The sequence below is a fragment of the Nannobrachium achirus genome, assembly GCF_963921795.1.
Source record: "Nannobrachium achirus genome assembly, chromosome: 1".
NCBI classification, from domain to species: domain Eukaryota; kingdom Metazoa; phylum Chordata; class Actinopteri; order Myctophiformes; family Myctophidae; genus Nannobrachium; species Nannobrachium achirus.
The window spans coordinates 25,728,541-25,746,052 of NC_137810.1; the positions used below are offsets into that span (position 1 = coordinate 25,728,541).

Sequence of the window (17,512 nt, forward strand, 5' to 3'; positions counted from 1 at the left end):
GAAAATAGACGATCTACAAGCTCACAACGCGTCGCATAATAGTAAAGAATGTGAGTACTTTTTCCACCACTGGTGTGTGCTCGTCTCTTATTTCCGTGTCTTAAGGCCCATACAAAGCCGTATATTCTATGTGCTGTAAAGCGCTCTGATGTTCTTAGCCGAAACATTTGAGCGCTGAAGTTTTTTGTGTGCCAAATAAACAAGTGGAAATGTTTGTATGTTGTCCTCTATTGACTTTTGAAGTTTAGGATATGTTATACCTTAAATGTTGTGTTTTCATTAAGAACGCCATTGCTGAGCATGTTACCTTAAACTACCTGATTTTGAAGGACAAAGAAATGTCTTTATAAAAAAAACATTTACGTCATGTGATCACCTCATGCACATCCCATACTGTACACTTTCTTGCTCTCTCTCACACACTCGTGAAATATTAATAATTCATAGCACAAAAGTACAAAGGGTGGCAGACAGGGTTCTTAGAGAATTTTACATGATTCTGGCTGTTCCATTATTGATGAGCAGAGTCTTAGAACTTCTCTCTGAACAGAGACAGGAGGGAGGAGAGAAGGAGGGAGGCAGAGAGATAACCTCTTTGTGTCAGATTAGACAGCAATGTATACTGTACCACTGTCCATCCCTTGCCTTTTCAACTTGATCACTAGATGTGTAACTGAACAAATAAACATCAGAGCCTAATTCTTCAATCAATCAATCAAAAAGCCTTTTTGCAACCATTGCTCGAACATGACTAAATCCAACAGCTTTGTTGACGTGTTCAGTAACAAAACCTATGAGGTTAGAAGTTTCGCTAACTGTAACTCTACCTACGTAGTGTATAGACTACAATGTGAATGTGGTTGCTTTTACATCGGACGCACTAAGCGCAGACTCAAAGATAGATTTGCAGAGCATAAATATGCTATACGGACTGGAAATCCCAACTACCCCATGGCAGAACACTACAAATCAGCTGGACACAAACCTTAATAATTTAAAAGTAATGGTGATTGAAGTTATTCCCAAGTCCATAAGAGGAGGTGATAGACTAAAACAGCTTCTCCAAAGAGAAACATTTTGGATAATCACACTGAAAGCTACAACTTACCCTGGTCTCAATGATGAGATTGACTTCTCTCCTTTTCTTTAACTGACAGATTTACCTTGCCTTTATACTGCAGGCTTATAATTGTAATTGTGTACATATACAGATTACTATTATCACATGCTGTGATTCCTAGTTTTTATATTTTGTATTTTTCTGGTACTTTTTCATGTGGTTTTTATCTTTTCTTTTCTTTTTTCTACTTCGTTTCTAATGTATTGTAAACACTGCGCAGTGGGTGGGTCATTTTGTATGCATTATTTTCTATTCTAACTTATCAAGTGGTGATGTCTTGTTGATTGATTATGGGCGCTATATAATGACGTCTGTCTCTGTCATTGCTAGCGGACCCTGATGAAGGCCAAACGAGGCCGAAACGCGTTGGTCGTTTCTTTTAATGCTGCCATGAGCTAAATAAACTTGTTTTTCTACCTTGAACTGAACGGAGCTGCCTTGGATTTTTCTTAGTTCCCCACTTTATCAGTGCACTGTTTTTTGCTACAATGGAATGGAACTAGAATCTTTTTTGCCTAAATCAAAAAGCCTTGCTGGAAAACACAGCTGAGGACCGCCGCTAAATCAGGCAGCAGGCATACAGGCTATTATAGCTACAACGTTCACACAACGTCTATTATGGTTATTAGGATGCAAAAAGTGTCTGCGGACTGTTTCAACGATGTCCTCTGCTCTGCTCTGCTCTGCTCGACCAGCGCTGGCAGCGCATGCATGCACACGGCACAGCAGCCAGCGACACACAGCACAGTCACACACACTCACGCACGCTCAACTGTCAAGTTGCGCAACAGCGCAGCGGTGCAGCCATAGAGTTATGAGCGTGCAGTTTACACAATCACAGAGACATCATGATACTGCGCTGCGCTTGCCTACCGGATTATAAAAGCCAGACCCGACCAATAGTCCGCCATATACATTGATATTTTAACCCGGCCCAGCCCGTGCCGTGCCGACCCGCCGGGCTCGGGCTGAACTTCTAAGCTCTAAGTTAAATCTCGTAAATAATAAAATTAATGATTACATTTGCATTTGCTGTAAATCGCTATTACTTCTGTATCCAAATGAATCTCTATAACTGAAGTCAATCCAGTTAAAGTACATTCAGTGGCATGAAGATATCTCTGTTAGTCTTATTTGTGAACACACTGCACAATCACACATACAGTATTCACAGAAAAGTACTACACTTAGTATGCATGTGAAGAAAATAAATCGCACCAGTGCAAAGTGAGCAAACACTACACACGTGCATATCTCCTTGTATGGGCCGTTCTGTCTGTGACGTCAGTTATCTTCATACATGGAGTTCCGTACTCATACGGACACTCATACAGACAGACACTCATACAGACAGACACTCATACTCATACGGACACTCATACAGACAGACACTCATACAGACAGACACTCATACTCATACGGACACTCATACAGACAGACACTCATACAGACAGACACTCATACAGACAGACAGACACTCATACTCATACGGACACTCATACAGACAGACACTCATACAGACAGACACTCATACAGACAGACACTCATACTCATACGGACACTCAACTAACAAGCCTCTGAGCCGACTGACATGGCCATAGATGGACAAGCCCCATAAAGGGAATATGTTAATCGCAAGCTGCGTTGATGTTTTTTGTTCAAAACCTGAGAAATAATGCAAACTTTGGAAGCCAATATTGGCCAATTAGGATGGAATATGACATATCAGATCGGTCTTGATCACATGTTGGGGGAAATCTGATGTAGTAATATCAAAGAATCTGTTTTACATAAGTTGGCCTCCTGGTGGCGCTATAAAGGGCAAATGTAAAAAATGCAGGGCAAAGGTTTTTCCTTAGCCGGAGTGCACATACAACGTTTTCCACTGATCGGCATTTCAAAGCGGAGCAATCCTGCAAACTTTGGAAGCTAATTGTAGCCAATCAGGATGGAATATGGAAAATCGGACAGATCCATGTTGATCACATGACTGTAGAGATACTGTCTATCGATTTCTGAATTGGTTTCTGAATTGGCGTTCAGGGACTGTGTGTGCAGTTTGGCAGCGACCAAACCAACGGCGTCAGAGATTAGCTGGTAACAGACGGACGGACGGACGGACAGGGGCGAAAACATACTCTCCTGGCGGAGACAATAATTAGTAGTAATGTCTATCTATTTAGCATCATTTGTAAATAATTAAGTCATTCATGGATGAAATTACGGTGATAAAATGACACGTGACGAGACATTATAGATGGTGGGTTTCAGATATGTTGTTCAGAATACAAAAGAGCACAACACCTCATATATCACATCCTCCCGCTGTTGTCCTTCATCCACATACTGCATACCACACACACACACACACACACACACACACACACACACACACACACACACACACACACACACACACACACACACACACTCACCCGCTGAGGACCACTATGAAGTCCATGACGTTCCATCCGTTCCTCAGGTAGGATCCCTTGTGGAACACGAAGCCCAGAGCGATGATCTTGATCCCTGCCTCCAGGCAGAACATGCCGATGAAGTAGGGCTCCGTCTTCTCCTGTTGGTGGCAGTCACATCACCCTGAATGACTGACAGCCCTCTGTCTGTTCTGGACTGTGCATGTACTATGTGTAGGGGTTCATTAAAACTAATCCTTTATAAAATTGTAATCTATTGATCTAAAAGTGATTTATGTGTATTTTTATATATAAATAAAATAGAAACGCGCTTCTGGAGTAAAAACGTTATCCATTCCAGAGTATAATATATATATGATATATATGCGCGCATGCGTGCGTGCGTGCGTGCGTGCGTGCGTGCGTGCGTGCGTGCGTGCGTGAAGTAAAGTAACTACCGTAAGTACACTTACTTAAGTACTGTACTTAAGTACAATTTTCCAATACCTTTACTTCTACTCCACTACATCTCGGATCCATATATTGTACTTTTAATCCACTACATTTATTTGAAAACTTTAGTTACTAGCTACTATTAACATACATAAACCAATTTAGGCCTACTGTATATACCTTGGCTATTTGAAAATAGCTTATCTACAAGCTCACAATGCATCACATCGTGACACGTTGTGAGCCTGTAGATCTGCTATTTTCAAACATTTTGTACTTCAAGTACATTTGGATGCAAACACTTTTCCCACCACTGTGTGTGTGTGTGTGTGTGTGTGTGTGTGTGTGTGTGTGTGTGTGTGTGTGTGTGTACAGTATGTGTATGTGTGCGTGCGTGTGTGTGCGTGTGTGTGTGTGTGTGTGTGTGTGCATTTCTCTCACCAGTCTCTTAGACATGGGGGTCTTGTCTTCCCCGGGGAGATGCTGCTCCAGAGCCAAGACGATACAGTTGGCGATGATGGTGGCCAGGATCATGTACTCGAACAGAGTGGAACGCTAGGGTTAAGGAGCTCGCTGAGATCATTTCCTTGACAACATTTGCTCATTTGCGCTACACATACCAGCTGCTTTAGCCAGAGTGTGGAAATGTCTTGATGCCACTTGCTATAGATCTGAATAAAACCCAATCAAACTAATGTGGTCTTTCATTTACAGTAATGGTTCTCAATGTGGAGTCCAAATGGACCCTTATGGATGCCTTATGGGTCCATTTGGTTCCATTTGCACTCTCTTAGAGTTAAATGAACACTGAGGATTTTACAGTGTAGGGGTCCCATAAATACAAATCATATCAAATGGGGTAAGTATGCAGATCAAACTGGGGCCCTTGAAATGAAAAAGGTTGCGATTTAGAGAATCTGTCGCTGAAAATGTGAAAGCAAAGTCTGAGTGACTGTAATCACAGGCGGAGCTACAGTAGGTATCGAAACGTCTGGCTTTGCAAGACTAGAGTGACCATGACACAAGTATAATTATGATTTCTGACCATCTATAGTATACTATAATTTTGCGAATGTCTGTCTGTCTGTCACAGCGTTTCTCCTCAGTGGCTGGAGCAATTGATCTGAAATCGCATCACCATTAGCATATGAACACACCTGACATAACTGTGAAGCCCGTTTGTGACTTTCACAAATCATATGCTGTATATTAGCATTTTTATGGTGTAACTACTATCTATTCTGCATCTAGCATGAGGCATATCTATTCTGCATCTAGCATGGGGCAACATGTTTAACCAGCTCTGTGTGTGTGTGTGCGTGCGTGTGTGTGTGTGTGTGTGTGTGTGTGTGTGTGTGTGTGTGTGTGTGTGTGTGTGTGTGTGTGTGTGTGTGCGGGTGGGCGGGGGGGGGTTTGGGGGGGGGGGTGTTGGCTGGCCCTCTTTCAGATGTTGTCATTTAGATCGGTACACAGTATCTCTGTAGCCTTTAAACGAAACGGGTATTTCTTACATTGATGCTCCTACATATTATCATGCAAGCACCAGAAAGTTACTTTCCATCCCTCATATACTGTGTGCACAGTGCACACCCCATAACCCACACACTGCACATCATTTCGGAGCTCATATCTTTGAACGGGTAAGGACTAGTTTTCTATAACTCACAGAACTTGTGCCACTGACAGGCTGTGTTGATGCATTTCCAGTGTATGTGACTAAATGTATTATTTCCTTTTATCAAACAAATCATAGAAACAATATAACTGGATATACTACATAGTAGTGCTAGCATGGGTAGGACAATGGGTGGTAATAGATTAAAGCTAGACCACCAGCAGTATAACGTCATTACAGTGCAACCCGACATTGACTTCTTCATGTGGAAGAGCATTGACTTTATAATGTAAAGCCACAGACTAATCTAAGCCCTGAAGCTTACAGTAGCCAGATAGAACATCTGTCTTATACACATCAGAGATGAAGGGCATGCATTTTGAGATATAGTGGTTTTCAAACTTGTTGTGCTCAAGGCACACCAATGGACAAGTCAAACACTCAAGGCACACCTGCATTCAAAGTGAAATAACAGATATACAAGCCCACAACAACACACATTTAATGTTTTTCTTCTCAGGGTATAGAATTTGTCTCTGTACTGGGAAATGAGTGCGCACAAAAGACAGATATTGTAAATGAATACATTTTGTATAGTTGTATTCAGTATATTGCTATTGTGTGTGGCTGTCACAAGATCCAGACGCACAACTGATTGGGAACCACTGATCTATTAGATGGGAGAGTGGGTGGGCCAGAAATCTGTTCCTATAAATGGGTCAGTCTTAAGCTACAAGCTCTGCACCCTGTAGAAAGAGACCTCTGCTGGTTGCTGGTTTAACTCCAGCTGCTCTGGGGTTGAGGTAAGCCAGGGACGTGCTCCTCTTACTAACGGTGCGTGGGCACACATCTTGTTCTGGCTGTGAGCGGGAAAAGAGAGAGAGAGAGAGAGAGAGAGAGAGAGAGAGAGAGAGAGAGAGAGAGAGAGAGAGAGAGAGAGAGAGAAGAGTAAAGCTACTCAGTTGCGTGCCGTTGTTATACATTGAAAATAGCGGATCTACCAGCTCACAGCACATCACGTTTTGCTTGTAGATCTGCAATTTTCAGCGTGCGACACCACACACACCGAAGCACTATGAGGGAGCATAAAGCAGCAGAGCAGAGAGACAGAATGAAAGAGAAGTGAAAGAAACAGAGGGATCAGATAATATAGAGCTGGAGTGTGTGTGTGTGTGTGTGTGTGTGTGTGTGTGTGTGTGTGTGTGTGTGTGTGTGTGTGTGTGTGTGTGTGTGTGTGCGTGTGTGCGTGTGTGCGTGTGTGTGTGTGTGTGTGCGTGCGTGCGCGAGCGTGTGTGTGCGTGTGTGTGCGTGTGTGTGTGTGTGTGTGTGTGTGTGTGTGTGTGCGTGTGTGTGTGCACGTGTGTGTGTGTGTATGTGTGTGTGTGTGTGTGTGTGTGTGTGTGTGTGTGTGTGTGTGTGTGTGTGTGTGTGTGTGTGTGTGTGTGTGCGCGTGCATGTGACAGAGAGAGAGAGGGAAACCCGGGAGAGGAATGAAAAGCGAGTTAGGAGGGAAGGCATAGAGCGTAATCAATAAAGCACTAGTAAAACCATTCTGAAGAAGCATCATCTGGGAGCTTGGAAACAGGTGGGATGTAAGACCAAGGAGGCAAATAAGTTACATACATAGCAGAGAGAGCCAAATGGAGGGATATAAGGATCGACGCGCCGATCAATGTTCTGCCTGTAGCCGAGCCCAGCGGGGTTACCCAGGGACATGAGAGCCATGGGAAGACACAAAAACATGGCAAACGTAATCTGACTCCCACCAGCCTGCAGGGATTCCAACCTCTCAACCCAGGCAAATTGGCCAACCACTCAATTGAGACAGAGAGACAGAGAGAAAGACAGAGGAGGGAGTGGAGGAGGGGGGGGGGAGAGAGAGAGAGAGAGAGAGAGAGAGAGAGAGAGAGAGAGAGAGAGAGAGAGAGAGAGGGAGAGAGAGAGGGAGGGAGACATAGAGAGGGAGAGAGGGGGAGGGGGGGAGAGGAAGAAAACGAGAGAGAGAGAGAGAGAGAGAGAGAGAGAGAGACAGCGTTATAGACCAGCAGAAAGTGAGAGATGTTGAGGTGCACTTACAACTTAACAATTCTACTGACAGATTTATTATTTATTTATTGGGGCTGGTGCCAGCAAAAAGTAGCTTACCTTTGCGATGATATAGAAAAAGATCTATTGATTATTTCCAAACGATTTTTTTTCATTGAACCTATTATATGTGTACTTTAGCCAAGCTGGCGGCAGAGGGCAGCCTTATGCAAAGAATGAATATGAAGTGGGCCGCTCCGCTTGCCGTCCATTCAGAGCGCAGAAATGCATTTCTAGATCAGATCCACCGAAAACAGCCAGGAAATGATTTGGGACTCCATTATTGTTTACGTGCGGTGGACATTTTAGAGCAGCGTTACGGGAGATGTTTTTACTGTACACGGCGGCGCGACCAGTTATCAGCTTACAGTCATCAAAAGTAAGTAAATGAACGAGCGTTCATATTGGCAGCAAGCTAGGGTCAAAATTGAGGCAAACAGGAACGTCCGAAGCAGTAAAAGAGTTAAGCTTCCAACAAACCAGAGTGGCAGAGTACAACCAGAGTTCAGAACGTGCAATGCATATTGTTGCACGATAGTGTCAACGATATACAGCGTGATGAAGTATAAAAGGCTTTTTTTTATTATGTTGTCTTTTATAGTGTTGCTGTCGCCCCCCACGCACGCACGCGCGCGCACACACACACACACACACACACACACACACACACACACACACACACACACACACACACACACACACACACACACACACACACTCGCTACCACTTTTTGGAGCGGTGAAAGCGCTCCCAATGAACAGGTATGTCTGTGGGTATGTGGCAGGGTGGCTGGCTGGGTGGCTGGCTGGGTGGCCGTGTCCGTAGTCTGGCAATACCTTGAGTGGCCACACACAAAACACTAGTTAAAGGAGGGGCGCTGTTTTGTGCAGGCCAGGCACACTCACCACTCACTCACAGGCACAGTTTACACTCACTCACCCACTCACATAGGGTACAGCTGCTCAAATTTACCGCTCCACTTCGAACCGAGGTTTGATTTTAGATTAAGTAGAGAGCGCTCAAATGGTTGCTAGCCACACCCTTCGTTACCTCAAACACACACAACGTACAGGAGGCGAGGAGAAGAGTTGACATTATGAGAGAGAGAGAGAGGGAGAGAGGGAGAGAGAGAGAGAGAGAGAGAGAGAGAGAGGGAGGGAGGGAGAGAGAGAGACATAGAGAGGGAGAGAGGGGGAGGGGGGGAGAGGAAGAAAACGAGAGAGAGAGAGAGAGAGAGAGAGAGAGAGAGACATAGAGAGAGAGAGAGAGAGAGAGAGAGAGAGAGAGAGAGAGAGAGAGAGAGAGAGAGAGAGGACATGAAGACATAAGGAGGCTGGAGAGAGGTATCCACGGCAACGGGCTTCTCGCCGATGTGCAGCCAAAAGCCAATGTTACAAGATGGTTACTGGGCAGCTGAACAAACACTGGATCCTACACATAACTGCCTACATGCATGCACACACACACACACACACACACACACACACACACACACACACACACACACACACACACACACACACACACACACACACACACACACTCACTCACTCACTCACTCACTCACAATAATTTTCGTGGGTACCCTTAAATAAAAATTATATTTGTCTCCACCAGGCCGAAGACCTCTCTGATTACAGAGAGATTGTGGACAAACACACGCAGTAGGTCAAGGAACAAATGCCACTCTTTTCACATTGGCCTGATAGCGCCATCAGTGGGTTGAACTTTTGCCAAACCCATTTTTGGAACAAAATGCCTCAAATCATGCAATTTTACTGACGTTGAGACGTAATTACGTCACGAATGTCACTCGACGTCCATTGAACCCTATTGTAGACCCCAGCAGCGCACTCTTATGCTTGTGCGTGCTTGTTTCACCCCGCCTGCAGATCCAGCTTTGGTCAGTAGGGTGGCCGCTTCAATATTTACAAGCCGTTCTGGGGGCTTGTATGGTTTGTAGTTCTAAAACTGAGATGTGAGTTTACAAATGGTTACTTCACCAGATTTTCTGCAGAGCGCACCCATGGCGGAATTAACTTTGGGTTTAGCCCACAAAAATACCTTTTCAAAAGGTTTTTATACATTTGAAAACTTGGGACATTCTGAATAATGAGTACTTTTAATTTTGGTACTTTAAGTACATTTTGATGCCAATAATCTTGTACTTACTCAGGTACATTTTGTATGGTCTTGTAAGAGAGTACAGTACTTCCGTATTGCAGTATTGATTTTGATACTAAGTAAAACATGTGAGTACTTTTTCCACCACTAGTGAGTAGTCATACATACTCTGCCAGGACTTGGAATGAGGTGTCTCTCGCTGGGGTGTGTGTGCGTGTGTGTGTGTGTGTGTGTGTGTGTGTGTGTGTGTGTGTGTGTGTGTGTGTGTGCGTGTCATGGAAGGGGGGTGGGGGTGGGGGGGTGGGGGACGTCGCCTGTGACTCACAGTGACGACGGTGTCGTCGCTGCTCAAACACCCGTGTAAAAATAGACACAGAGATGGGAGCGTGATGCGCCGTGCATCTGTGAACGTGTGGAGGCCCAGATTAGACTCAAGCCCCTGTGATTATTATTACATCGGGGTGAGGATAAAAATTAATCACAGGCGTCTGGGACTGGGCTTACTGGGAAATCTGTGAAACACTCCCAGCCCTTGTCTGCGTATACGTGTGCATTCGCGTGACAGAGTGTCTCTGTGAACAGGAGGGAGGGTAAGAGTGTGAATCTACAAAGGGTGGAACTATACTCACACATTCGTAAATGAAAGCCAGTAGGCTGCAGCTGGAAATATGTAGGAAAATTATATCATCCCTTAAGCCAGGGGTCTTCAATGTTTTCAGGCCAAGGACCCCTTAGTTGAGAGAGAGATGAAGCAGGGACCCCCACAACCTTATCATAGATTCCATATAGTTTCATCGTTTGACAGCACAATCGTTAGTGTATTTTGGAATCAGGTCAATTTGTGTTTTCAGATATTTAATGTTGCAATGCATTGCAACATTTAGCAAGTTCATATATGTGCCACTTTTCATAGTTGCTACTTTTTGGGAAAGTCTTCAAAATATGTTCACCTATAATGAAATGAAAGTGGTTAAGCCTAAACAAAAAAATGATACACATGTCAAAGTATCCTTACATGCATTTATCTGTTAATGAAATAATTAACAGAGAAAGTGGTATATGAAGTATCAATGAATCTCAGGGGAATATGTTGCACCAAATTAAAGGTCTTTTGAATGAGCAATTTTACAAGAGTACAAGATGTCAGCCTGCCCTTCTATCAGTGCTGCATGTTAAGTATGGTAGACAGACAGAAAGACACAGATACACACACACACACACACACACACACACACACACACACACACACACACACACACACACACACACACACACACACACACACACACACACACACACACACACACACACTTGTTAAATAAGGCATAAGTAGTAGGCTTAGGCTATGCTTTCAGCATTCTCTAACTTGCCAAGGGCCGGCACACGCGAGCGTGTGTGTGGGTACGTGGGTACGTGCAGCTCCGTGTGCATTGTAGGGATGTTGGGGCTAGTTCTGTATCACTTTCTGAGACACATGACTTGTGTAAGTAGTAAGTACAAACAAGATGGAGTTTGAACATCACTTTCAAACACTTTGTATGTATGCCTTCAGCATTCTCTCACTTTCTGAGTGTGTTCAACAGAAACAGGTTATGATTTCAATGTGTTGCGTTTGTGTATGCAAAAAAATTACGAAAACAAGCCCAAAAGAAGCAAGTTTACCACTTAAACCCAAAGACTATTTGAAAATAGCAAATCTACAAGCATTGTGAGCTTGTAGATCGGCTATTTTCAAAAATATAAATTTAAATATTCTAACAACAGAAGTCTTGTATGGGGGGTCCCAGGCACAACATACATTCAGATGGGGGTCTGTGGCCAGGCAAATCTATATTCATTTTTTGGATCCTTGACAAGAAAATGCTTGAGAACCACTGGTTTAAACAACATTAGGAAACAAGACCAAATAAGCAACTACACTTTAATCTGTAACCTGCAACAACCAATATTTACCAGCAACTTTACAAAAAAACAAGTCCAAAGTCGCTTATAATGAGCAGACCTGGCAACACCAATAGAGCCCGTTAGATTGCACTCGAGGGAGATGGGGACAGCTGGTCCAGTGTCAGGGTCCGGCCGGGGGCGGGCACCATAAAGGTAGGAAGGGGCCAAACCAGGTCTCCCCCATAATCTTTGAGACATTTGTTAGCCTGTTTCTAGTCAATACAATAATCCCTCAGAATATAATCAATAGCAGCAGCCCTACTGAGCACCCAGAGCCTGGGTGGCAATCAGAGGATGCACACCTGGTTCCACGTACTTACAAATAATTGTGCCATAAAAGCTCACAAATCCAACCTTTGGCAGAGTCTGGCAGTGTCTAAGGAGCAAAGATTACTGCACACCAGCAGGTGTGCACACTGCACTGAATTCACTTACAAGCTTACAAGCTGTCTGTTGAAGCGCAGGACATGACTGGCTCAGTCCTTCCCACCTCCAAAGCTGACCTGCCGGCCTGAGCCATCCACTCAAATGATATGATGTGTTTGATGTCTGAAATCAAACATAATGGATTTGTGGAGATGTGCTCAGGGTTCACTCAGGCTGATATGTGGTAGCCTTGCAGGTAAACAACATCAGCTGAGAGCCATAGACCAAATGATGGTTTTGTTCACAACACACACAACCTTCAGGCAATTAATACAGACAAAGGCAGCCCAGATCAACATTGTAATGGGGCAGCCATAGCTGAATGGGTAGAAGGGCTTTCTGTGAAACAGTCCATGAGCAAGACACTTAACCCCAAACGACTCCCCCCGAGCACTCATCAGAGCCACCTGAGCGGCCACCAGCTGGGTGAAGCTGAAAACTGAAGGAATAATTCACCCTTTGTCAGGTCCCGCCCATTGTCCTGCCCCTCTCCACTCCCATTGGTTGCTGTGTCTTGGTGGGACATTCAGTGGGACATTCCATCCACTGCCATGTTAATTCAGTTGCTTCATATTGTTATTCTGTGTGCTCAATTCTAATTTCAAACTTTGTTTCAGTCAATTGGAGCTGCTCAGTGGCAGCATAGTGAATCAGCATATTTTCAAATGTTTTTATTTCTCCAAAAATTATGTTTTAGCTAATTCAACATAAAAAAGGCGGAACCAGGGTGGGACAAGGCAGATAGAGCCTGCTGGTTGGTCAGTCAGGGACCAACCAGGAGGCTAACAAAGGGTGAACTTTCTGTCAGAAGATTGTTTGAGAGGAATTCCTCAGGCAATGCCATGCCAAAATGCCAGAGGATAACTTAAGAGGGCCGTGGACTTGGCTATCTGTGCTTAGTGTGCTAAGTGCCAATACTCACAAGAGAAATACATGGAAAGCACATGACATAAAACGGGGGCCGCTCTTCATTCCGACATGCTGCCATTCCGACACTGACTTCTAATTGTCTGAGTGGCAACACTTCTATAGAGGTTAGGGTCAGGGTTAGGGTTAGGTATAGGGTTAGTGCCGGAATGGCGGGATGTCAGAAGGGGGGGGATGCACCCGACTAAAACAGACCTTGAAAAATCTTGAACACCGGGGGGAAGTTCTTCTTCACACATTATTAATCCACATCATGTGCGTGAAATCGTTAACACAAACTGCATTAAATGCGATCATCAATTATTCAGAGGTGTACCTGCCCAGTGGGAGATTTCCTGCTGCAGTGGTCCCCTAGTGGGGATCAAACCGGAGAAGCAGCTGCCAGCCCTCCACAGGCCCACCACACCAGTGACGTGCAGAGAATGTTAGAGAGGCAGGGGCTGAAATTTCTAAAGGGGCCTTTTGTGAAAATATCGGAAAAAAAGCAGACCGCCAAGCTTACAACGCGAAGCGTTGTGAGCTTGGAGGTCGGCTATTTCCGGTACCTGATATCACACTGAACTAAGCATAATCAAGTGAATACTGGGGATGTGGCGTAATGGCATGGACTTCTACACAGAGAGGGCAATTCTTTCAACATAAGATGTTGCATTCAAGTTCAGGAGAGTTTGGACAAGACAATTCTCTTGAATGCCGCCTTCAGGTATGGCATGGAAACGGGGCATTTCATGAATTTCTTTCACCATAGTAAAAATCACACCCAATGTGAAGTGAGCGGTGGTCGTGCTTGCATAACGTCTTCAGACTAGGATTTGAGTCTAGGATGTACAGGCTATGCTACACACACACGTTTTGCTATGGCTGAGCGGTTTACCACCTCTCAAAAACTGCATTCATGGTCTGGAGAGGGCACTTTTCACAGACGGGTCAAAGGGCAGAGCCCCCTTTGATGTCTATGTGTGCACGTGCCTGCACCACACTCAGTCCTGCCTTTTGCCTTCCAGTCCAAATGATATCATCCCAATTATATTGTATTGACATCCCAGCCAGCCTTCCCTCGGTTGTCACCACAGGTAGGCGGGGCTGGCAAACGCACACGCTTACACACTTATGTACTCGCACACAAGAGCTTGCCCACACCCACAAATACACAACACACATTTGCACGTGCATATTGTCGCTGTTGGGCAGAAACCTATGTCCAAGACCGTGCATTTTCAGGAATAAAGGACCTGTGTTCCACTGGATCCAATGTATCACAAGCTCTTAATGCTTTTCATTGGTTCAATATTTATAACATCCACAGACAGACTTTCAACTGTCCCTATATTGGGCATGTTGTTATAGACAAAAGTTGCATTACATAACATTACGACCCGTTGTGAACTTGTAGATCTGCTAGTTTAGCTACTTGAAATAGGGCATAAATCTATGAAAAAAAAAAGAAAGAACATAAGAAAAAGATGGATACAATTTATGCACACATACACTGTAAAATCCTGTGTGTTAACTCTCAGAGGTGTAAATCAAAATGAGAAGGTTTTACTGTGTATGCAACTATCTCCATTCTACCTCTATTCAGGTTGAACTTGGGAATCATTGAGAGCAGACACAATATTCTCCCCCACACATCCAGCTACAGTACATTATTACACGAATAAAAAAAAGAAGACATACAACAAACAGCGCTAGATAAGCCTCTGGATAAATGGTGAATTGATCTGTTGCGGACCTTTAAGAAAGGAGGCACTTAAAGTGTGGCAGGGTGGCAGCAGCACGTTGCACTCTAAACACAAAGCTGACCTTTAAGAGAAGCCATGCAGGGTGTGCGTGTGCGTGCGTGGGTGTGTGTGTGTGTGTGTGTGTGTATACGTACGGTATGTACATACAGTACATGTTTGTTCTTATGCAGGTGCTGCATAGTAGTTCACTTGCATATACGAGAGCCATGGTGGATATTGACCAGCGCCCAACCACCTGCTAAGCAACACTCCTCTCAAAACCATAATTGGAAACAATATGAAATAAAGTCTGTGTGTGACTTATGACTTGATATGATGCTATGTGACACGCCAATCGGACGTCATTGCTTATCATGCCTGTTAATGTCTGTTAATCGGATACAGTTGAGCTCATTAGACGTAATAGGACACTCCCTCCAGAACAACACATTAACCTGAGGGTTATCTAGTCTGGCTGCTTTCCTTCTGGTCACCACAAGACAATTCACCCGGACAGCCTTCAGTATGTACTGTATGATGAACAGAATCAGAAGACATTAAGACGATCAGAATCAATAATAATCATTAAACATTTTCAAAACCTATGATATGGGATTTATTTGAATGAATAAAATGTCCTTTAAAACAACCAACCAACAAATTTCAATCCTGGTGTAGGGTAGGACACCGACTGGTAAACAATGCCAACTAGACACTAGATGCACCACAATCTTTATTGTAATTCAGAAATATCTCCCTCCATCGGGAGAGGGAGACAACGGATAAAACTTAACAATGGTAAAGGGGAATTTCACTTTAAAACACTGCTGGTCATTTTCATGTCGACTCTGAATTAATGTATACACCCCAGACAGTGTTTAAATTGACTCCATGATCCAAAATTACATTAAAGAAGCAGGGACATGCAAATTCCCCTTTAAGCTCTTTTCTTTTGGTAGGATTTAATCTAACCACACAATTGGGATTATATTTTTCCTTTCACACCCAAATTGTGTATATTATGTACATCTCTTAGTAATATGACTGGATATATGACCTTATAGACTAAAGCAGGGGTCTTCAACAGGGGGTCCGGGACCCCTAGGGGGTCCTTAGAGTTACTACAGGGGGGTCGCCAAATCCTTTGTAGGATAGGATAATTCTTTTAAATTAACAACTTGAACCCTCGCATCCCTATTCCGAGGAGAACTTTAGCCAAAAGTAGTAGATCTACACGCTCTGATCGTCTATTTTTGGCAAACAGGTTTGGTGCAGAGGTAAAAAAGATCAGACCAAGTACATAGTGATAGGTCAAGTTTACAAAATATCGACGATTTAAGTGGTTAAATGTCTGAAAATTCACATTAACATGAATCCAACATAGACTGATGACAGTGCTGTCAAACAAGTCTATGAATCTATCTATGAAATCGATGAAAAACTCCATCACACATTTATACAATATGTCACTCTCTCAGCTAAGGGGTCCTTGGCCTGAAAACGTTGAAGATCCCTGGACTAGAGAGACTACAGTAATACAATTCTGTGACACTACTACACCTCAACACAAACACACTGAAACCCCTTTTCTGTCCAACTGGAAATTGAGATTTTGCCATTTTCTATTTTTAATAACTTCAATGAATGAACAAAGCCTAGGAAAACAACAACAATAGACGCTGACGGACAATGGAGGCAGACAAGTTCTGTTTGCTGGGTTGTTTAAATGCGGATGGCCAGTCACTCAGTCTGGAAGCCAGTGAATGGAGCACAACAATGGCAGAGCAGAGACCACACCTGGATGGAACACCTGGTGAGCTGCACTATAAGAACACAAAGACAAGACTCATGGCCATTGTGTGTGTGTGTGTGTGTGTGTGTGTGTGTGTGTGTGTGTGTGTGTGTGTGTGTGTGTGTGTGTGTGTGTGTGTGTGTGTGTGTGTGTGTGTCTGGTTGTCCTTATACTGGGAGTGGATATTGGAAATTGGAGGAGCCAAGGAGCCAAGTAATTATGATTGCAATGACTGTAAGTGCCATTGTTGTATTAAATGGGGTTTGTTTATACAATGTCTTAAAATCCATCGACAAAGCTTGGGAAAGTAACGACACACAGACCACGTGCCTTTGACATGCTATACATGCAGGTTTGGAGGTTAGACATGATATTAAATGCAATATACACACTGAAACATCAACATATACACTACACCTCCAAGATACCCATGTACCTGACAAACTACTTCCAAAACGTCAAGGATTTCCACAGTCACAACACCAGAGGCAGCTCCACTAATCATGTTCAACCCAGATTTAACACTAAAAAAGGCTCTAATTCGTTTTCCAGCTATACCACCAACATGTGGAACGCGCTATACTGCATGCCTTAAAGGAGTGCAAATCCCTAGCCTCCTTCAAAATTGGTCTGAAAAGTCACCTTCAGGCGGCAGCTACTCGAGACTTGTAAATAGACTAAGCCCCCTTCTGTCCCCCCCCCCCCCCCCTTTTTTTCTCCTATTTTCTGCTTTTGTAATTGATGTTATCCTATGCAAAGTACTCTGTTCTATCCATCTGTCACTCTGTCTTTCAATATTATATGAGATACATAAAGTGGTTCCTGTTTAAATAAGCTGTAAAGCTTACTAGGATCTCATTTTAGTTGACCGTGATTTGTGCTGTCATGAA

General features: G+C 43.7%; 1 protein-coding gene across 1 annotated transcript in view; it reads right to left on the bottom strand.

Moving 5' to 3' along the window:
- Nucleotides 1-17,512, bottom strand: part of cacna1ea (calcium channel, voltage-dependent, R type, alpha 1E subunit a) — a gene marked incomplete at both ends in the record, with an annotated part of 170,276 nt that overhangs the window by 107,213 nt on the left and 45,551 nt on the right. The window contains 2 exons of the mRNA XM_080727814.1: nt 3,556-3,695; nt 4,429-4,524. Of these exons, the coding sequence (XP_080583940.1) occupies nt 3,556-3,695; nt 4,429-4,524 (236 nt within the window). The remainder of the gene's footprint in view (nt 1-3,555; nt 3,696-4,428; nt 4,525-17,512) is intronic.